General features: G+C 41.5%; 2 protein-coding genes across 2 annotated transcripts in view; one reads left to right on the top strand and one right to left on the bottom strand.

The window, feature by feature from the left end:
* Positions 1 to 2,350: 2,350 nt before the first annotated feature.
* On the bottom strand, positions 2,351 to 17,939 carry PSMC6 (proteasome 26S subunit, ATPase 6). Its single transcript, XM_089522894.1, has 14 exons — positions 17,771 to 17,939; positions 15,402 to 15,481; positions 14,532 to 14,571; positions 14,287 to 14,339; positions 10,867 to 10,934; positions 9,145 to 9,259; positions 7,861 to 7,948; positions 6,778 to 6,839; positions 6,572 to 6,695; positions 5,726 to 5,787; positions 4,754 to 4,874; positions 4,491 to 4,571; positions 3,821 to 3,892; positions 2,351 to 2,837 (listed from the first exon to the last, which is right to left on the bottom strand). Exons 1-14 carry the CDS (start codon positions 17,853 to 17,855, stop codon positions 2,719 to 2,721), a joined length of 1,170 nt encoding a protein of 389 aa, XP_089379020.1. The 5' UTR covers positions 17,856 to 17,939; the 3' UTR covers positions 2,351 to 2,718.
* A 2,396-nt stretch (positions 17,940 to 20,335) lies between these two features.
* ERO1A (endoplasmic reticulum oxidoreductase 1 alpha) overlaps positions 20,336 to 22,590 on the top strand; it is a 47,899-nt gene continuing 45,644 nt past the window's right edge. Inside the window, exon 1 of the mRNA XM_089522891.1 lies at positions 20,336 to 20,483. Coding sequence (XP_089379017.1) covers positions 20,442 to 20,483 — 42 coding nt within the window. The 5' untranslated portion in view covers positions 20,336 to 20,441. The remainder of the gene's footprint in view (positions 20,484 to 22,590) is intronic.

Below are 22,590 nucleotides of genomic sequence, written 5' to 3'. Positions count from 1 at the left end.
GCATTTTTGGTAGACTCCAAGACCAATTGCTCTTACCCATCCCAGTCTATGCCCTTTTACTTTCTTCTCAAGATGGTCCTTAAAGAAAACTAGATACTGACAGGGCACTAAATAAGATGTTAGCAGTAGCAGTGCTGCACTCCTAAATTTCATTCTTCCTTTCATGTTTGAATTGCCTGTATTTTTTTAAAAATTCAGAAGTGAGTGGAAAACAAGCAGTTCTTAACCCTTTCCCCAAAATTTCTGTATTTAAAATGGCTCGATCCTTGAGGGAGCCCCTCTGCTAATATGTGTCTGCTGAAGGGCAAGGTCTGCTGGGTGGCCCTCCTCTTGTGTCCCACCACTGAAATAAATGCAGCATAAGGACAGAGCTGTGGCAGTCCGACTGTGGATAGCCCTCCCCTTGGAGGCATCAACAGTGGTTTCATGTAGGTGCCAAGTAAAAACACAGCTGTTTATTAAAGCCTCGCTGATTTACAGTTACACCAAGGGTTTTTAACCTGTGTAACTTAATAAAAATTCTAAAAAGCGAGGTGGAAGCTGCAATAAGGGAAATGGCAAAAAACAAGTCTCCAAGAACAAATGATATTCTAATTGAAATGCTGCAATCCACACGGGCAAGAGTCAACTCCAGTGCTAAGCAACATAAGTCAACAGATATGGAAAACAAAACGGCCACCAGATTGGAAATGATCAATATCCACAAACAAGGAGAGACTGCAGCAACTACAGGACGATAGCACTGATCTCCCATGCAAGCAAAATAATGCTCAAACTTCTGCGACATAGGCTCCAGCCATACACGGAAAGAGAGATCCCAGAGGTCCAAGCAGGGTTCAGGAAAGGAAGAGGCCCTAGGGACCACATCACAAACATATGATGGCTAATGGAGCACACCAAGGAATTACAAAAGAAAATCAGCATGTGCTTTACAGACTGTAGCAAAGCCTTTGACTTCACAGATCATGAAAGGCTATGGAATGCCCTTAAAAGACATGGGAGTGCCAACACATCTGATAGTGCTGATGAGGAATCTGTACTCAGGACAAGACGCTACTGTCAGAACAGAATATGGAGAAACAGACTGGTTCCCAATTGGCAAAGGGGCCAGACAAGGTGGCATCTTATCACCCCAGCTGTTCAACTGGTATACAGAATATATTGTAAGGAAAGCAGGCTTGGACGCAGGAGAATGAGTGAAAATAGGAGAAAAAATATCAACAATCTGAGCTATGCTGATGACACCATAATACTAGCAGAAAACCTCACAGACCTCAAACTACTACTAAGGAAGATCAAAGAAGAAAATGCAAAGGGAGGCTTACTGTTGAATATAAAGAAAACAAAAATAATGACTACAGAGAACTTACATAAATTCAAACTAGACAATGAGGGAAAAGAAATAGTAAAAGAGTTCTCATATCTGGTATCAAATACTGATAGAAATGGGGACTGCAGCCAGGAGACCAGAAGAAGATTAAGAATGGGGAGGGCAGCTATGACAGAACTGGACAAAATCCTAAAGTGTAAAGATATACAGTTGAACTCTAAAGTCAGAATCATACAAGCCATTGTATTCCCTATTACAATGTATGGATGTGAGAGCTGGACAGTTAAAAAAGAAGATAGGAAGAAAATCAATTCATTTGAGATGTGGTGCTGGAGAAGAGTGCTGAGGATTCCATGGATGACCAAAAAGACAAACAAATGGATCCTAGAGCAGATCAAGCCAGAAATCTCTCTGGAAGCCAGGATGACAAAACTTAGGCTGGCAGACTTTGGACACATCATGAAATGACATAAATCACTGGAAAAAAACAGTAATGCTAGGAAAGGTGGAAGTAGAAAGAGATGAAGGTCGTAGGCAAGATGGATAGACTCTATTAAAGAGATCATAAGTATGGGTTTGCAAGAGTTAGGCAGAACAGCCGAGGACGGGCATCTTGGAGATGTCTCATCGACAGGGTCGCCATTGGTCGAGATTGATCTGAAGGCAGTTAACAACAACAAACTTGTTAATGTTCTAAATATATTTAGTCTATTTAATTGATTTTTGCTGTTTTAAAATGTTTCGATCTGCTAGCATTGATTTTACCTCCCTGAGATCTTCTACTATAGGGTGGAACAGAAATATCTTAACAAATATTGTTGTGAGCCACTTTGAGTACCACTTCAGGAGAAAGGCAGCATATAAATGAAATAAAATACTTGAAACCGTTTATAAAGCATGAAGGGTAGAAACTTTGTTCCAAGAAAATGTTTTGCATCAAGAGGCTGCAAAGTGTGTCATGAGAGGCAAAAACCTCAAGTGTTCTAATTCTTGTTTTGAAATAAACTGAGCAAAAACATATCGAGGGGAAGGGATTTCCACAAGTTTTATTCAACTGCTTAAGGGAAGAAAAAAATTACAATTATATAAAATCAGACACATACTTTTAAAAAATCTGCTGAAATGAAAGAAACTTGGTACATTGTATAGAGTTTCCATGTGATGACATATTTTATTCTGCACTCATTAAACAGGCCCTGGTGTAGTCAACATGCCACACTCTCCTGCAAGCAGACACAGCACTAACTTAACAGCTGGTAGGCTCACCACTGTAATAGAAATACTTGCAATATGAACACAATCAAGGGGTACTTTTGTTTCTCCTTTTCCCTATCAAGCCCCGATGTTTCCCATGCAGTCAGTTAGCCATGTAAATGGCACGGTTACATTCAGACAGGTTTGTAGTCCAACTTCGACTCCAGCTTCTTGGAATCTGCGACTTTCCTAACAGCCTTCATGAAGTCTTCCTGAACGACAAAGTCGTGATCGGCACGAATGGCAAACATGCCTGCAAAGACAAGCAAGAGACATACAAAACAAATCTGGTTCATGATAGGCAGCTCTGAGTTCTAATTTCTTCAGTAATCCAGGGACTCTTTCATACAGGGATCCCTCTCTTTTCAATGACTCATTTTTTGACAGACGTTCAGCTGTCTCCACAGATCTAAATTAATAGCCATATTCCACTCTTTTAATACCTGCTGCTCACTCAGCATGTTGTTTTTCCTCTCAGCTGACTTGGCACAATCTTTCAGTCTTACATTTGCTAGCCAGAAAAAGACTGGGTTTCGCCTTTCAACCACAGAATCATAGGCTGCATCCACTTTGTTCTCATGCCACAACAAACTACATTTCCCAGAATTCCATAGGAATGAGCCATGGCAGTTAAAGTAGTTTCAAGGCAGATTATTTCTGCAATGCAGATGCAGCCATAGAGTTGGAAGAAACCACAAGGGCCATCCAGTTCAGCCCTCTGCTATGCAGAAATACTAATTTTCTGACAGTCCTCCAGTCCTAACCCATCAGATAAGTGGGACTCCCTGTACACTTCAATTGCCATGACTTCATCCAATGGAATTCTGGGGTTTGTAGTTAGGGGCACTAGAGCTCTATAGCTCAGAATTCTATATGCCCTTCCTAAATTGAAAATCCCAGGATTCTGTAGGATGGAATCATAGCAAATAAAGTGGAACTGCAGCACTACAAGTGTGTAGTGTGGGAGAGTCCTAGCTGCCACAAGCATGACAGGGATCAGCAATTATAGACCTCCATTTTTATTTATTTTCTATTGACTTGCAACTCCCTTTTAGCCTTTGTCAGTAAAACCAATGGTGATGGATCAGGAGCTACAATCCAACATTGACCATCCCTACTTTAACAGGAGTACAAAGACCAGGCAGGTGTTCCTTTTTCAGGCTGCAATATGCAATGGATTTCCTGCGTTTAAAATAAAGCTTCAAAAGAAGTGCTGAAAGTCGCTCCATTCCTTACCTGCTTCAGTACAGACATTTCTCAGATCGGCTCCATTAAAGCCATCAGAAAGCTTCACGATTGCTTCATAATCTAAGTATAAGACATAAATTGCTAGGTTAAGCAGAGTATTGAGCTGCATGTAGCATCTCATTGCAAAAATGACTCCAAATCCCATATAGGCAACATTTGTAAGCCTCAAAGCTGGTGAAAAGGAGGGATATAAATAAAGTATCAGTAGTCATTCTATGGATACTGTGGACTGCCAAAAAGACAAATAAATGAATACAAAAGTGAATGAAGCTAGAACATTCACTAGAAGCCAAGATGACTAAATAGACATTATTGTATTTTGGATATACTCTGAGACTACAGACTTACTGGAAAAGATGATAGTGCTCAGCAAAGTGGAAAGCTATTGGAAAAGATGAACACTGCATGATGGGTGGACTGAATCAATCAAGGTTGGTTTGTAAGACCTGAGAAGAACTGTTGATGACCAGGGCCTCTCAGCTGTAAGGTCACCATAAGATGAATTCATCTTGATAGCTCATAAAATATTTTAGTACGTGAAATGAAAAGCTGGAATAGGTTCCACAACTAAGTGCAATATGAAATCTATGGGGCCCACAGACATTAAATAGGTGTTCATTACTCTTCAAACAGATGTCATAAAATCCTAGGAACTTACCAATTTCTCCATGTTTAGTTATAGGCCCAGCATGGATCTTCAGTATATCTAACCTGGCTTGTTCATTTGGTAAATCAATGTCTAAAAGAGAAAGAAAAATTAAAATAATTTTATATTATTTTCTGTAAGCTGCATTGAGTCCTAGACTTGAGAAAAGGACTGGGTATAAATAAAGTGATCGACTGATTCACAAACAAAGAGGGAGGCAGAGAATTAAGTTGGAGGGAGGCAGAGAATTAAGTTGATACAAAAGGTTCACTCACGAATTTTCCTGTCCAGCCGTCCAGGACGCAGCAGAGCTGGATCCAGGGTATCTGGCCTATTTGTAGCCATAATCATTTTAACTCTATGCAGGGTGTCAAATCCATCCATTTGATTCAATAACTGAAACATGTTGAAGAAAACATTTGTGTCAGCTAGCTCTGATGTTCTTTCAGTTTGAAAGCTTATCCAAACCAGAAGGTGGAAAAGCGTAGTGAGATATTGCTCTGATGCTCTTTCCAAATACATGCAACATGGAATCTAAGACATATCCTTATAATTTTTCCAAGTCTTCTTCAACCTGACATCTTCTGAGAATGATGGATTGCAGTTTCCGCAATCAACCAGCCAGTTAAGATGAAGAATTCTGGGAGTTGAAGTCTAACACATCCAGAAGGTAACAGGTTTTTTTTTTTTGGGGGGGGGGCTGATCTCTTCTATGAGAACCATGGGTCTCATTTATTCATAGCATGTAGGAAGGCTGTACTCTTCACAGTCATGGAAGAACAGGCCACTTTCTCTGACCACGGCTGCCCTACCCATGTGGCTATTCACCTTATGGAATACAACCTTCCTTTCCATAGCTGATGTACAAAGAATCTGCAAGGGTCCATGCACATGAAATTTTAATTTTAAGCAGCCTCTCTGCAACCCTTCGATCACATATGGTGAACCTTTAATTAAAAAACAAACAAACCTGAGAGTGGTTCCAAAAGATTTCCAGTGGCCAATAGGAGAAAGTTTTGAGATCTCCAAAGAATTTCCAGATTTGTTGACCTGGAGGCAGGCGAGCCACTTAATCATATCTCTGCATGTGTCATTCAAGCCTGAACAGCTTGTGGCCACAAGTTCCTTGAAAGCACACCCAGCTTTGATAAGACAAAATACACTGACCTCACATTTTGACTACTTGGTTCTGTAAAAGAGTCTATGGGGATGGGCACCTGGTTGGACTCCATACATAGGAACTTTACCTCCATCAAAGTTCTTTGAATTTCTCTGTCAGCTGATGTTCCCTCTGAAAACCGACGACCACCTGGGAGGGGGAAATAAGCAGAATCAGAAAACAGTGGTTCCTTAAATTTTGACTAGATTCTAAAAATCAACTTGGAAGTTTAAAATAACATTTTTATTTGGAACTAAGGGGAACCTATGCCCCTCCAGATGCTATTAGAATCCAATTTTCATCAGTCCCAGGCAGCACAGCCAATGGCAAGATATGATGGGAGATGTTGCAGATCAACATTTGGAGGTGAACAGGTTTTCTACCTCTGGTCCAGACAAAAGGGTGACAAATAAGCACTAACTTTTTAGAAAAATATTCCCTTCAAAAACACACAAAAATAAATTTCTAGGTACCAATGAATCTGTGTAGGCACTGAATCCTGTGAACCTTTAAATCACTTTTACAGCCTGCCAGTTACTTTATGATATGCTCCAGGCAGGCTGTCATAATGATTCCTTAGTTTTCACACATCATAGAACTCTGTATTTTTTGGTACTAGATATTAGCAGTGCTACCCTTCTGACATTCTCCGATCCTTGAACCCTGTTTAATGCTAAGATGTGGAAGACATGGCACTCCAGCTCTTGTCGAATTGAAACAGCCAACATTCCTCACCACTGGGTATTCTGGCCAGTGCTGATAGGATTTGTAGTCCAACAGTATCTGGACAGCCACACACTTTTTCAACCCTGCTCCAACACAATCAACTTTTTCCAATGCAAGACAGATACTCAGAAAAGAACAGACTTTCCCTGGGAAAACACTCCAGGGCACAGCTACATACTCAGAGGACATAAAAGATGACCAGTCTTACCAATAGCATCAATTTCATCCATGAAGATAATGCAGGGCTGGTGGTCCCTGGCATAGTTGAACATTTCTCTGATCAGGCGAGCACTTTCCCCGATGTATTTGTCTACAATGGAACTAGACACAACCTAAGAAACAGGATGGGTATCATAAGAAGCGGATATTAAACAATTCTGTTTAATACTCTAGATTAGAACTCTATTGTTTTACCTTTAAGAAATTGCAGTCCAACTGACTGGCAACAGCTCTGGCCAGGAGAGTTTTTCCTGTACCTGGATGGAAAACACACAAAGTTCAAGAAGTAAAGCACTAAGATGGCAGAGACTTTAAAATGTCAACCACCCAATAGTGTAGGCTATTGGGTAGGGAAGAAATGTAATACATAAACATACACATGAAGAGATGGATGGAGCATGGATCAAGGAAACCTAGAATCAAATTCTCACTCAGCTATGAAGCTTAATAGGATCATTGAGATCAAGAGAAGTAATAGCGCCACTATATTCTGCTTTGGTCAGGCCCCACCTAGAATACTGTGTCCAGTTCTGGGCACCACAATTCAAAAAGAACATTGAGAAACTGGAGCGTGTCCAAAGGAGGGCGACTAAAATGGTGAAGGGTCTGGAAACCATGCCCTATGAGGCATTTTATTGCTATAATGATCAGAGGAAATTATTGGTAGGTGTTATGTAAAGCCTGAATCTGATCTGTATAGATTCTTTGTCCCACAAGTGGTATACCTAGAACCACTGCTCTAGATCTGTTTTCCTTTCCCCACCAACAATGGCAATAAGGCTTTTGAAGCCCAGCACAAAGAGCCAGCTAGCATCTCTCCTTAAAGAGCTGCACAAAAGGAGGAAGGGGAAGCAAGCATGACTGAGAACTTGAGGATACTAAGATGGAATAAGCATATTGCAGCCCCTGGTTTGGCCCTTGAGGTCCCTGCCAGACGCCTCACAAAGTCCCCATATTACACCAATTAAATTCTAGGCCAAATTTTTTGTCTCCAAACTGCCTCAAATGTGCCCAAACCACAGTTTCTGTGACCTACCAAAGCCCCTGAAACCTCCCTGAAACACCAAAGAAATTTTAAAAACTGGCTGAAAGTCCATCAAAATGGCATCTGGAATTTTTATGTTTTACTTAGGCTTGACATCCCATACTAAATCTATTTGCACTTGAAGAAGGAATGCTACCACTCAACAGTGGTCTGAAATGAAATGTGCACAAGTGACCAACCTGTTTGCTCAGGAATCTTAAGAGGAAAGCATAAAACACATTAAGGAGACCAACCTGGTGGGCCATACAGCAAGCAGCCTTTTGGGGGTATAATCCCCACACGCTGGAACAGTTCTGGATTTGTCAGTGGCAACTCTATAACCTGTTGAAAAGGAACAATGTGACAGACTTCTTTAACCTTAAGAAACATGTCAGATTTGTCTAAAAAGCTCCCAAAGCAATTTAGAATAGAAAACTCCCCACAAAAAATACAACAAAACCAAGCAATAAACCAAAGATAACATTATTCAAAACAAAGACTGTAAATGCACATCTCCTAGACTGCTGCCACATTGCAGAATTAATTCAGTTTGATATTGATTTAACTGTCATGGTTCCATCCTATGGAATCTTGGGGTTTGTAGTTTGTTGTGGCACCAGAGCTCTCTGACATAGAAGGCTAAATATCTCACAAAACTACAAACCCCAGAATTCCACATCATTCAACCATGCCAGTCAAAGCAGAGTCAAACTGCATGAATTCTGCAATGTATTAAGGATGGGTAACTTTTTTTTTTTTGCTAAAATGGCCTTTTTGGTGGGGCAAGTAATCAATGGAGCTATTCCATTTCAGTTGTGGCTAACAAGACACAAAGCTCATTGTTAAAAAGAAAAATCCACAAAAAGGGATCAATTTGAGTTGTTAGTTTAAACCCTACAATGGCGTAGGATCACATACTTAAAAAACTCTTTTTTCAAGTATACATCTATCCAAGGAGGGTATTTTCAAGGGAGGTTAGATGAGTAATGAGTGGGAAAAGGTTTTTTCCCCCAATGATGGCAACCCGTTTGTGAAATGACTGAAGGAAGTTCCTCCTGCTTGGGATGCAAGTTAATATGTTGTTTTACTGCTACAACCTAAAAGTTTTCATCTGGTTGTTTTTGTCATTCTGTCTTCAAATTCAAAAGAACTGTTACTGTCCTTGCTGCATTTCTTTTGATCATGGTAAAGCCACGTTGATATCTTAATAGAAAAGTTCAGGATCAAAAGTTTTAAATGAATACAGTAATTGCAAGACCTCAGCAGTTATTCATAACAGGATCTCATAGACATCTCTTATTCAAACCACTATGATAATAGCCTATGGTTAAAAGAAACTATAAAAAGTAGGAGGGAATCAGGAAACAGGTGGAAGATGTGGACAATCCCAGGATTTATGTCTGATTCTTCATGGTATGGTAGAAAGGACCATTACTGTGATATCTGAAAGGTCTCCTTTGGTATGAAGCTATAACCAATGTGACCCAAAGTTGTTGTTTTTTACTGATATAAAACAAAACAAAAACCTGGGAAAGTACCTCTCTTAGTTCCCTGATTTGTTCTGACAGTCCGCCAATCTCAGAATAAGAGACATCACCAGGATCTTCATGAGACATGTTGTAAACCAGAGGATCAACTTCTCTTGGCAAATACCTAAAATGGAGAAATGATGCCAAACATTCCATTTTGATTGTACAGGAAGTTAAAAAAAAACTTAACAGCAACTTCCAAACTTTTTCTGCCTGACTAGTTGTAATCCAAACATAAAAACGAAGACATTGGAGAAAACTACGTATTTCTGTAGTGCTTTTCCAGGAAGAAGGTTTGCACAAAACACTGAACAAGAAAAAAACTGACTTAACTTAACCATGGCTTGTGTTCACCTTCACACATCTCCTTCTGCTCCATGAGGAAGACCCATAAAAATGGATTTAGTTCAATTCCAGCACATCTTTGGCTTGTCCTTACATGTGACCCAAAATTCATGGTTTAATAATAACCTCTTGCTAATTGCTAAAACAAACCACCAACAAATCTTGGTTTGTTTCAACCCACAATTCCTGATGCACATGCAACAACAAATTAAGAATCTGGTAATGTGAAAGTTAATTTAGCTTTACGTGGTCTACTTTATGTATACACATGTATTAAATTTGCTTTAGCATTACATGCAAACTGAGTTACTAAAGCCCTTCACGTACAATAATCATTAGGAATATCCTATAAAAAGGTCAGGCTACTCCACATTTTACAGACGGGGAAACTGATGAGATATCGATGAGACTGATGAAACAGGCTTGCCTGAACACAAACAAGCTCTTAGTCAAATGAATTCCTGACTTCTACCTCAGTCTTTTAACTAAGATTCAGTGCCAAGCCCCAATTCTTGAACAGCAGCCGCTGCTGTGAAAACATGGAACACTTTGTCCACAAAACTCTGTTTACTTTCATTGAACTCTCCCACAAATACATTTTTAAAACTGTTTAAACAGATCTTGAATTATCTTGTTTTAACTTGTGATACTGTTGAATATAATTGGAAAAGCTCAGTAAATCTCTCTATAGCTAACTGGAGAAACTATGGACTATCGCTTTTATGGCAAAGCTTTCACACAAGGCCAACAAGCAAAGACATTATGGGGGGGGGGGGGGGAATGAGAAAAGAATGAGGGTCTATTTTCTTGTATTTTTTACTGTTTAAGGCCTTGGCAGATCTTTTAAACTGCAACATGGTCTAAGGAAATAAAGTAGCTTGACGCCATTTCCAGTGTTCTAGCTCCACCTTATGGGATCCTGGAATTTTGCAGTTTCACAAGGTCTTTAGCCCTCTCTGTCAAAGACTACTTGTGCCTCGCAAAACTACAAATCCCAGGATTCTGCAGGATGGAGCCATGGCAGTTAAAGTGGTGTCAAACTGCATTAATTCTACAGTATGGATGCACCTCCAAGGGAGAATGTGGGGAACTAGGAAAACCTGGGAGGCAATTTTGAACTTTTAGAAGACAAAACACACAGAGACATACTCACTCATCTATCCATCTATCCATCTATCTACCTCCCTCCCGCACGCAATGGTGGGGATGGCCCTCAAAGATCCCATATGGACCAGCCCTGCTTTGAAGGTTATCTCCAAAGTCAACTCTCTTTGCTACAGAGTCATGTGGCTAATTCTTCTATTTTGCAACAACTCTGCCGCACGCTTTCTCCATCCCTCTAATGTCTCCTGCTCCCCTACAAAGTCCTGGATAGTAAAAACCTACCTCATAATAGTTAGTGTGGTCATATCCAATGCAACTCTTGTCCCAGGCTTTAGTTTACTTTTATCAAGCTGTAGATTAAAAAAGAAGAAGAAACAATTGAGGATGAAGCATGCTTGTTTTCTGCTGTTCCAGAGACTAGGATACAGAGCAATGAATTCAAACTACAGGGAAAGAGATTCCACCTAAACATTAGGAAGAACTTCCTGATGGTAAAAGCTGTTTGACAGTGGAATGTGCTGCTCTCAAGAGTAGTCAAGTCTCTTTCTTTGGATGTTTTTAAACAGAGGCTGGATGGCCATCTGTCGGGAGAGCTTTGATTGTATCTTCCTGCATGGCAGGAGGTTGGTCTGAATGGCCCTTTGGGTCTCTTCCATTCAATAATTCTATGAATTGCTAAATCTGGCGAAAGAGCAGAAGAGATATTCCAAATATAAGCTTGTGGAATAAACAGCCTCAATAAGGACCCTGTATCTGCTGAAAGCAAAAATATCAGGTTACATTGCTAATAAAGCAATATACATCTGTGAACATCTAGAAGGCAATGCCATAATTACAAAAAGTCAACATGGGTTTCAGAGAAACAAGTCATGCCAGACAAACCTAATCTCTTTCTTTGATAAAATTACCAGCTTGGTAGATGAAGGGAATGCTGTGGATATAGTATATCTTGATTTCAGTAAGGCCTTTGACAAGGTTTCCCATGACATTCTTGAAAACAAGCTTGTAAAATGTGGGCTAGACAAGGCAACTGTTAAGTGGATTTGTAACTGGTTGACCGGCCGAACCCAAAGGGTGCTCAACAATGGCTCCTTTTCATCCTGGAGAGAAGTGACCAGTGGGGTCCCACAGGGCTCTGTCCTGGGCCCAGTGCTGTTCAACATCTTTATCAATGACCTGGATGACAGAATTGGGAGCATACTTATCAAATTTGCAGATGACACCAAATTAGGAGGAATAGCTAATACTCCAGAGGACAGGACCAACATTCAAAATGACCTGAATAGACTACAAAGCTGGGCCACAGCTAACAGAATGAACTTCACCAGGGAGAAATGTAAGGTACTGCACTTGGGGTGAAAAAATGAAATGCACAGATATAGGATGGGGGACACATGGCTTAAGGAGACAACATGTGAAAGGGATCTAGGAGTCCAAGTAGACCACAAGCTGAACATGAGTCAACAGCACGATGCAGCAGCTAACAAGGCCAATGCAATTTTAGGCTGCATCAATAGAAGTATAGTGTCTAGATCAAGGGAAGTAATAGTGCCACTATATTCTGCTCTGGTCAGGCCCCACCTGGAACACTGTGTCCAGTTCTGGGCGCCACAATTCAAAAAGGACATTGAGAAACTGGAGCGTGTCCAAAGGAGGGCGACTAAAATGGTGAAAGGTCTGGAAACCATGCCCTATGAGGAATGCCTTAAGGAGCTGGGTATGTTTAGCCTGGAGAAAAGAAGGTTAAGAGGTGATATGATAGCCCTGTTTAAATATTTGAAGGGATGTCATATTGAGGAGGGAGCAAGCTTGTTTTCTGCTGCTCCAGAGGACAGGACCCGGAGCAATGGATGCAAGCTACAGGAAAAGAGATTCCACCTCAACATTAGGAGGAACTTCCTGACAGTAAGGGCTGTTCGACAGTGGAACACACTCCCTTGGAGTGTAGTGGAGTCTCCTTCCCTGGAGGTCTTCAAGCAGAGGCTAGATGGCCATCTGTCGGGGATGCTTTGATCTGGATTTCCTGCATGGCAGGGGGTTGGACTGGATGGCCCTTGCGGTCTCTTCCAACTCTATATTCTATGATTCACTAAACACACACACACACGCACACGCACACGCACACACTGAATCTAATGAAGAAAGATTGAAGTGATTACATGGCAAAATTAAGTTTTCAAACCAATCTGGGGACAAAATCCACAGAAGAGGAAATAAAAAGATCTGTGAGATAATAACAGATAAGAAGGATCCTTACTTTGACAACACCAACAACAGAGGTGTTCTTTAAAGACGAAAACATTTATGGTACACCTAATATTAAAACCACTATTTATTATGTTGCAGTCATCCAAACAGTCATGTGTCAGCCTTACAGCTGAATCCAGTCCAATGTCAGAAACCTGATCCTCTTAGCACTCTCTGAGGCTGATCAACAGCTTCAGGCTTCAGCTGCCCAACCAGAGTTCAAGTAACAGTGCATTACCCTGGCAAAGCATATTGTGTTTATTCATTCTGTGTTACTCTTTCTAAATAGAAATACATTCAAAGCAGTATTTCTTGAGTTGATTCTGATTTAGAGCAAACTTCTCATAGAATTTTCTTGGCAAAACTTTATTCAGAATAAGTTTCCCATTGCCCTCCTCCAAGGCTGTGAGTGTGAGACGCCTGCAATCACCCGGTGAATTTCCATGGCTGAGCAAGGATTTGAACCCTGATCTCCTAGAGTTCTAGTTTAACACTCAAGCCACAACACAACACTGACTCTCTCAAAGCAGTACACAATCTACTGAAACACTGTTTGTTGCTGTGGGCCTTCAAAATGTTTCCATCTTATGGAGACCCTAAGGCAGGCCTGCGCAACATATGGCCTGCAGGCCGCATGCAGTCCACCAAAGAATTTCAGGTGGCCCACAAAGATGTGGAACGACTTCAAGGTTCCTCCGCCACTCAGATGTCTCCCAAAGAGAAGGTCAGGCAGCAAAGGAGGAGGATGTGCAAATGCTCACCCCACAAGGCTCCTCCACAGCTAGGCCTTCTCACAAGGAGAGGGACAGGCAGAAGAGGACAACGGAATTAATCTTAATTAATTATTGATTAAATGCTACCTGCAGCCTGAAAAAGTTTAGCCTATACTGTATTAATTTTAGCCCCTACTCACTGCCAAGTTGTGCACATCAGCCCTAAGGCAACCCCTATGATGGGGTCTTCTTGGCAAGATTTGTTCAGAGGAAATTTGCCATTGCCTTCCTCTGAGGCTGAGAGCATGCGACTTGCATAGCTTCCGTTAAAACAGCAAAAAGACAGCCAATCTGGATTCAGGTGATAATGTTCAGAGGAGGGATGATAACCCATGACCACACAGCCTGACTTGGGACTGGCTACCTCTCACAACCCCAGCCTGCTTCCATCCAAGTGAGTCACGGCGCTCACTGGAGAGAGATGTAAAAGCAAGCCAGATTTGAAAAGGACACATTTTCCACACGCACACACTAACTGAGCCCAACAAGAATGCTAAAGTTTCACCCCTACCAATTGAGGCTATACAGCAACTGAACTTTTCTGGAGGCCGCAAAAACCTATGTCAAATAAAAAGTATTAGTTTACAAGATGCCACAAGACTGTCTACTGTCTATCCTCAACTCTGCTCAGATCATGTTACAATCTGTGAAACTGACAAACATTAAAGAACATGCTACTCACCTGACGCCGACAACCAACGACATATCTTGGTCCATTTGTTGCTTTGACAATGACTAGAAAGACAAATGACAGCTTTTTAGTTCATCTGTGATTGTGGCTTCCACTGAGCAAGTGGATAGAACATTTCTACACATACCATTACTGCAATGCTACTGATATGTGGCTTAAAGCCAAACATCCCATGTCAAAGAATGCATTAGAAAGGCTGGATCTCTTATTAATATACGCTATCCCAAGGTACTTACATTTTTCCTCTGTTAATTGTTTAAGAACCTCACCAACAATCTGCATAAGAGAGAGAGAGAGAGAGAGAGAGAGAGAGAGAGAGAGAGAGAGAATGTTACACCTAGGAACATAATAACCTTGCTTATGGTTCCTTGAAATGTGATGAAATTTGTCAATCTACAGCAATCTTTCTTGACTCAGTGCCTTCCAGACATGATGAGTTACACTTTTCTGTGGACTTTTTTCTGCTTTTCTCAGGGCATCAGAGCCATGGGTTATTTTCCAAAGATGTGACTCCAGTGAGATGCCAAGAAGGAGCAGTGATTTCTGTACCTTACAAGAGAACTCAGTCACTGAAACTGGCTAGACTCTGGCACCAATGGAGCTGGAAAGCACAATCTCATGTTCTTGCCCCAAGTTCATCCTTGGGACAGCAAAGGGAGGAACAGGGAGGGCTTGTAGCAAATAGTTAGTGTGGTAACAAGTGTGTCTGCTTGTAAACAGGTGACTGTATCCTACCCTGGAAGCCTATACAAAAGCAGGGATATACATTTCTAAAAAATAACCATAATAAAAATTTCTGTTTACTATGCATCAGGATTCCTTCAATAACAACGAACTAACCAAACTCAGAAAATCACAAAGGCTTAAAGCAGGGTTGGAACATGTAGCCCTCCAAATAGGACTGAACTCCAACGCTCAGCAGATACGTGTGACTGTCATGGAGGGCAACAATATCTGGAGAGGTAAAAGTTCACTAAACCTGGGCTAAAGCCATGCAACACACCTCTCTTCCAGCTCAGATGCACCTCTCCCCCACTTTCCATCTTCAAAGACAGTTCTCTTTCAAGGAATTAGACAGTGCCTGGTTCACTCCTATTATAACTCACCTGTCCAACACTCTGCAGAGCCTTGAGGTCATTTTCAGATTTCTCATACTGCTTGGTAAGCTCCTTCAGTTGTTCCCTCACTGCAGTCAGAAACATCAGGAAAAAAATGCTGATGCACATTTCCTCATCCCCATGCAGGGAAAAATATCTTGAAGAACTAGGAAATGTTATTCTTGCACTAACACTCTATGGCAGAATAGAGAGTACATTTTCTGGACATATTTGTATTAGATGTTAATAAATCTAGCATCATAATTCATTCTCAGAAATGCTGTGCAAATCAGTGTACAGTGCAAACTTGTGTACATCTTGGAGCAAGTTCCAGTAATTGAGAAAGATAAGTTGGTAGGCACAGGATGAGGCTGAAAGTCCTTCTGAGTAAGATCTGTTCGACAGTGGAACACACTCCCTCGGAGTATGATGAAATCTCCTTCTCTGGAGGTCTTTAAGCAGGATGGCCAACTGTTGGGGATGCTTTGATTGTGAGTTCCTGCATGGCAGGGGTTGGGCTGGATAGCCCTTGGGGCCTCTTCCAACTCTATGAATCTATGATACCATAGGGAATCCAGAAAAGGATGTCAATTCTACTTTGATGCATAAGAGAAGTCTTTGTTTTTCATGGACACTCTCCAAAACAATATAAGCTTGCAAAGAACGGTTCAAAACCAAGACTGATGAGGACACTGAATCAAGCTCTAACCTCTACTAAGACCAGCGATGTTTCTAAAGAAAAACATTTCAATTCATGCTTACAGCAGGAATTGAAGTGCTTTCCCCTAGAAACATACCACTGATCTTGGTAGAGGTTAAAACTTGATTGGTGTCCTCATTGGTCTTGGTTTTGAACTGTTCTTTGCAAGCTCTGGGCTGCCTCTGTAGTATTCTGGCCTTGCATCAGCCCTAACTCCCCCCTTTACCTGTGTATTCTGGAGTGACACCGGGTAGCTGTCTACACAGCATCCTGCTATGCTGCCTGGCAGAACAAGTCACTCCTTCTGAAGTCAAACACAAGATGCCCATGTCGGTCACGTGGCCGGATGTCTCGCTGGGACCTCAGAGGATTGATTCGCACCAGTGCTGGCATGATAGGACAGTGTGTAAACAGCTGCCTGGCATCACTCTGGGTTTTCTGGGAAGGTCCGGAGCAAATGGCGAGTCTTTTAATTTCACTTTAATGCAGGGATGGCCTGGATTCAGTGCAGGACTGTCCTTCTCACGTGTAGACAGTACTTTGGCCCTGCATCATCTGGCCAGGGCTATGTGAGGGTGGGAGAAACAGCTGCAAATGGTCCCTACAGATGTACCTTGGGGAAAGGAGTACTGCACTTGGGGCGGAAAAATGAAATGCACAGATACAGATTGGGGGACACCTGGCTGAACGAGAGACTTATACGTGTGAAAGGGATCTGGGAGTCCAAGTAGATCACAAGTTGAACAGGAGTCAACAGTGCGATGCGGCAGCTAACAAGGCCAATGCGATTCTAGGCTGCATCAATAGAAGTCTAGTGTCTAGATCAAGAGAAGTCATAGTGCCACTGTATTCTGCTCTGGTCAGGCCCCACCTGGAATATCGTGTCCAGTTCTGGGCACCACAATTCAGAAAGGACATTGAGAAACTGGAGCGTGTCCAAAGGAGGGGGACTAAAATGGTGAAGGGTCTGGAGACCATGAAGCCCTATGAGGAAAGACTCAGGGAGCTGGGGATGTTTAGCCTGGAGAAGAGAAGGTTAAGGGGTGATTGTATGTACAGTGCAGTGTAAATTTACAGTGCTTTATAAATAAAAGTTAATAATAATAATAATAATAATAATAATAATATGATAGCCCTGTTTAAATATGTGAAAGGATGTCATATTGAGGAGGGAGCTGACTTGTTTTCACTTGCTTCAGAGACTAGGACCTGGAGCAATGGATGCAAGCTCCAGGAAAAGAGATTCCAGCTCAACATTAGGAGGACCTTCCTGAGAGTAAGGGCTGTCTGACAGTGGGACACACTCCTTCCTCGGAGTCTCCCTCCTTGGAGGTCTTCAAACGGAGGCTGGATGGCCACCTGTCAATGGGATGCTTTGACTGAGAGTTGCTGCATGGCAGCAGAAGGGGGCTGGACTGGATCAGGGCCCTTGCGGTCTCTTCCAGCCCTAGGATTCTATGGGGAATGTTGGCCATAGGGAATCATGGCGAGTGAATCTCCATGTATCTCTATGGCAAGCAATCCCCAATGATTCCCTATGGGCAAGTATTCTCCAATTGTTCTCTATGGGCCTACTTGGCAGGGCTGTTGTGAAGGCAGACGCAGGGAACCTCCCTCCCTCGCTCTTTCTTTAGGACCGAGAGGGGGGACCCAGGGCCTCCTCCTTCGGGAGACTCACGCTCCTTGAGGCGCCCGTCGATCTCCTTGTGCTCCAGCAGCTTCTTGCGGTAGTCCTGCAGCGCTTTGTCTCGCGGCTCCGCCATGATGATGACAAGGTTGAGGCTGGAGAGGATGCCAGCACCGCCGGCCCTGGCAAGTCGGAGCCGGAAGCGGACACTGCGCAGGCGCAGCGCAAGGCACGCCGGGTAAAGAGGGCCGAGCGCCTTCTCCTGCTGCTTTGTCCCCTGACGCTGAGGATTCCGGGGGCCGCGCATGCGCAGAGCTCGTTCATCGTCGGCCTCGCCGGGAGAGCGCTCCCCCTCTGGCGGTTGGGAGGGGAACTGCAGGAAGAGGGAGGCAAACGGAGATCTTTCGAAGGAAATTTGTCCCGATTGCAACCCCGTCCTGGGGGATCCTGGGATTTGTGGTTTTGAAAGGTCTTGGGCCCTCTTTGTCAATCATTATTATTACATACTTATATTAAAATAATTATTATTATATTATAATATATATATATATATATATATATATAAAATAGTTATTATTATTATTATATATTTATAATATATTATGAATTATATATATTATAAAAATAGTTATTATTAAGAATATAAAATGTTTTAATGTATTATTTATTATATATTATAAAGTAATTATTGTTGTTATTATATATATGTATAATATGAATTGTATGTATATATATATATAGTATAAAATAGTACTATTATATTATATTTATATTATTAGTTATATATATTATAAAATAGTTAGTATTGTTATTATATTATAATATAGTTATAATATATTATGAATTATATATATATATATATATTATAAAATAGCTAGTATTATTAGATTAAATTTATAATATATTAGTTATATATATTATAAAATAGAACTATTATATCATATTTATATTATATTATAAGTTATATATATTAGAAAATAGCATTGTTATTATAATATATCTATAATATATTACGAATTGTATATAAACCCACAAAGGAGCAAAGAAATCAAGGAGCAAAGTACATAATTCAGGACCCTTTAACACTGTACAGTTATAGCATTGTAAATCTCCTTTAACAGCCATTGCTTCATCCTTCACAAGGTGGCCAGATGTTTTCATTGCAAAGGCACTGCAACATGTAGGACCTTCCAGGAAAAAATGTAGGGCAGCATTACACAATAAAAGCTAAAAACCCTAATAATTGCATGCTTCTTAGTCACGCTCAAAATGGAGGACATTTTGGATTCCTCCTGGACAGAAGGTTGAAATGTAGGATACTAACTAAATCTCCTTTCAAAGGATGCAGCCATGGTATTTAAAGTAAAATGAAAGCATTACAACTGTGTAGCAAAAAAGAGCCCTTAGGCTGCATCTGCACTGCAGGAATAATTCAGTTTGACACTACTTTGACTGCCATCATGGCTCCATGCTAGGGAATCCTGGAAATTGTAGTTTGTTGTGGCACCAGAGCTCTCTGACAGAGGAGGCTCCACGTCTCACAAAACTACCGTTCCCAGGATTCCCTAGCACAGAGCCATGGCAGTTGAAGTGGTGTCAAACGGGGTTACTTCTGCAGTGCGGATGCAGGCGTAGAGGAGATTGACATACAATTGCTGCACAGGACATAGGCTGCATGACTGTGGTTGAAGACGCACTGCAGAAATAATTCAGTCTGAGACTGCTTTAACTGCTGTGGCTCAATGCTAGGGAATTCTGGGAACTCTAGTTTTGTGAAACTCTGGTGCCAAGATAAACTACAGTTTTCAAGATTCCCTAGCACTGAACCAGGGCAGTTGAAGTGATCTGACACTGGATTATTTCTGCAGTGCGTTTTGGACCTGCATTCGGTTGCAATACCGAAAGCAAGGCTTGAGAAAGCTGCTTTTTCAAAGTACAACCTTTAGAATCCCTCCCCTGGAATTTGTGGGGTTTTAATCCAAAAGAGTAATTTTTCAAGCTCTGACAAAGCAGGCATCTTCTTTTTCTGGCTGCCTTCTTCTCCTGATCAACTTAATTAGAAGTTAATGAGCGCCACCCTTGTCCTTCCAAACCCATCCTGGCTCCTTTGCTGTCTCTGGCATGCCACTGACAAACAACAACTGCACTGAAAATTATAGGAGCCAGATGATTACTTAAAAAGACCAAAACACGCTTTCAACAGCTATTTAATCTCTTCCTTTTATCTAAATTTGTAAAAGCTATTTTGGAAAACATCCCAAGCTTGCATCGTGGGATACAGGCGCTTTGGGGTGTGACTTTAGGTGTTCAGTTTGTGAGTTGGGATCAAGGTGCCGCATTGTCGTGATGCGCAACCTGTTGTTTGGGGCGCCTAACATCTTTGGCGGGGTTTAGGTGTGTGCAGAATTTATTGATTTCTTAAAATACTAATCTCCTGTCTTTCTGCTCTATTCCTACAGAGCCCAAGGCATAAACATTAAAAATATATACAGCGTATTAAAAATAGTCACCAGCCCACTCCTGCCCTGTATCTGCCGTCTTCCTAACCAAGAACACTTCTTAATGGTGGACTTTTTTTCCAAACAGGTATAAATCATGGTTCTCCAGATGTGATTGAGCTACAAATCCCAGCAGCCCTGGTCTGCAGAGACAATGTGAGGAATGCTGGGGCTTATAATTTAACAAGAGCAGGAGGGCCCTGTTATTCCCAACCTGCTTTAAAATGACTAGAAAGAGGAGGATAATGATAATGTACTTGCAAAAGGTAAGCATAAAAATAAGGAGTTAGACATTTGTGACAAACAACAACTTTTAGTAGCACAATGTAAATACTTGGGAGACTGCAGTTAGACTCATGTCTTGCTGGAGGACCTTCTTCTTGTGTCACCTTGGCTGCATCTGCACTACAGAAATAATGCAGACACCACTTTCACTGCTATGTCTCTATCCTATGGAATCCTAATACAAATCTCAGGATTCCACACCAATAGCAATACCAGCTTCATTTAATGCAGCTTCACAGCACTGAGCCATGGCAATGAAAAGCATTGTCAAACCACGTTATTTCTGCAGTGCAGATGCAGCCATGGTTGGCCACAGTAGAACTGGGAAGTGGACTAGAGAAGCCTTTGGTCTGATCCAGCATGTTTTTTTTTGTCTCTACATTTTTGTCCCCAACATACCATTTGCACATGACTTAATCTGCTTTGGTTTCCTGCAGTCCCTATGAAAGGTTTGCAGTTCTGGTTTTGTGTCACCTGGTGATATGGAAAAAAGTATACCCCATCCACACTTATCTTCAAGACATTTACGAAAGTACCGGCTGGCATCCTGTTGGTGACATACGCAGCCAGAAATGGCTATACAGATCAAACCTTGACTATGTTGTGCAAGGGCAGCAGAACACATTTTGACCACCAAAGCAACTGTGCCATTGCACATTGGCCTGGAGTCACAAATTGACACACAATGTGCATTTAGTTGTGCAGCACGCCAATTCACGAATTAGGTAAGTGTTGTATGCAGCTCCATGAAGATAAAATTACCATATATACTCAACTATAAGTTGGCCTCATGTATAAATCGAGGTCAGGTTTTGGAGCCAGAATTATGGATTTTGATATGACCCATAGATAAGTTGAGGATAAAACTTAGGGGCATGTAACAAATGATGTAAAACAGTAGTCCCCAAACTGTGCCCTTTAAGAGATTTTGGACTTCAGCTCCTAGAAGCCTCAGCCATGTTGGCCAATAGTCTGGGATTCTGGGAGTTTAAGTCCTAAATTCCTTAAAGAGCACAGTTTGGGGACCATTGATGTAAAGGATGACATAAAGGAAAACAATGCCAAGGAATTTACAAAAGTCCAGCAGGCGTAACTGTTTATGTTCACACTAAAAGCTACATCGATGAGAAAGCAAAGAGGGGGGCAGTTATTCCAGGACTTACCCTCTTGTCTTTCACTAGCATTCCTTTTAAAATAAGAGTTAAAGTACAGTACTTACATTGACCCATGGATAAGTCGACTCAGGTTTTTCGGGTCGACTTTCTGACTAACATTTCTAGACTTATACATTAGTATATACAGTACAGTGGGCCCTTGGTATCTGTTGGGGTTTGGTTCCAGGAATTCCTGTGGGCACCCAAATCTGTGAATGCTTAAGTCCCATTAAATACCATGGCATAGTAAAACGACACCCCTTATATAAAAGGGCAAAATCAAGGTTTGCTTTTTGAGAGTGAGGTTTTTTGGAATATTTTCAAGCTGCGGATGTTCAAATCCATGAATAAAAATATCCATGGATACAGCTCTCTCTGTCTCCTCGATGAAGCCTCTGCATACAGAAAAAGAGCCTTAAAGAGCACCGTGTGTGAACTCGGATTGGAGTGACACTGATCCCTAAATTATAGCCCTTTGGGCGTAGCTCCAACTAATGGGGCGTAGTTCCTTCTTCATTAAATAGTTCCTGTTCACTAGTTGGTTATATACTGCTCCCCTAGATACTAGATACTCCCCTGGACACCCGGATTCATCATCACGGGGCCCCACCTATCTCATTGATGCAAACACACAGAGCATAACGCTGCTTATTCACCACATCACCTCAGGCATCTTAATGTAATTATAAAGATAGCTTTCTGGGACAGACCACCCAAGGCTTGGGCCATAACCAAATTCTGGGACAATAATCCCATCTGCCTCGAATTTACAACAGAAGCAAGCACTGAATATAGATATGATACAGATACTTGCAGCTGGTTCTGCAACTGACAGGCTGAATATGCCAAATTGAGCGTGTCAACAGAGTCAACTGAAATGCAATTTGTCTCTGAGATGACACACGATCAATCGATCTGTGCTGTTAAGTCTGTG

This window comes from Sceloporus occidentalis, unplaced genomic scaffold, assembly GCF_023333645.1.
Source record: "Sceloporus occidentalis isolate IW3139 unplaced genomic scaffold, rSceOcc1.0.p SCAF_4, whole genome shotgun sequence".
Taxonomy (NCBI): domain Eukaryota; kingdom Metazoa; phylum Chordata; class Lepidosauria; order Squamata; family Phrynosomatidae; genus Sceloporus; species Sceloporus occidentalis.
Note: the sequence above shows the minus strand (reverse complement) of the source record. Positions and strands in the feature narration are given on the sequence as shown.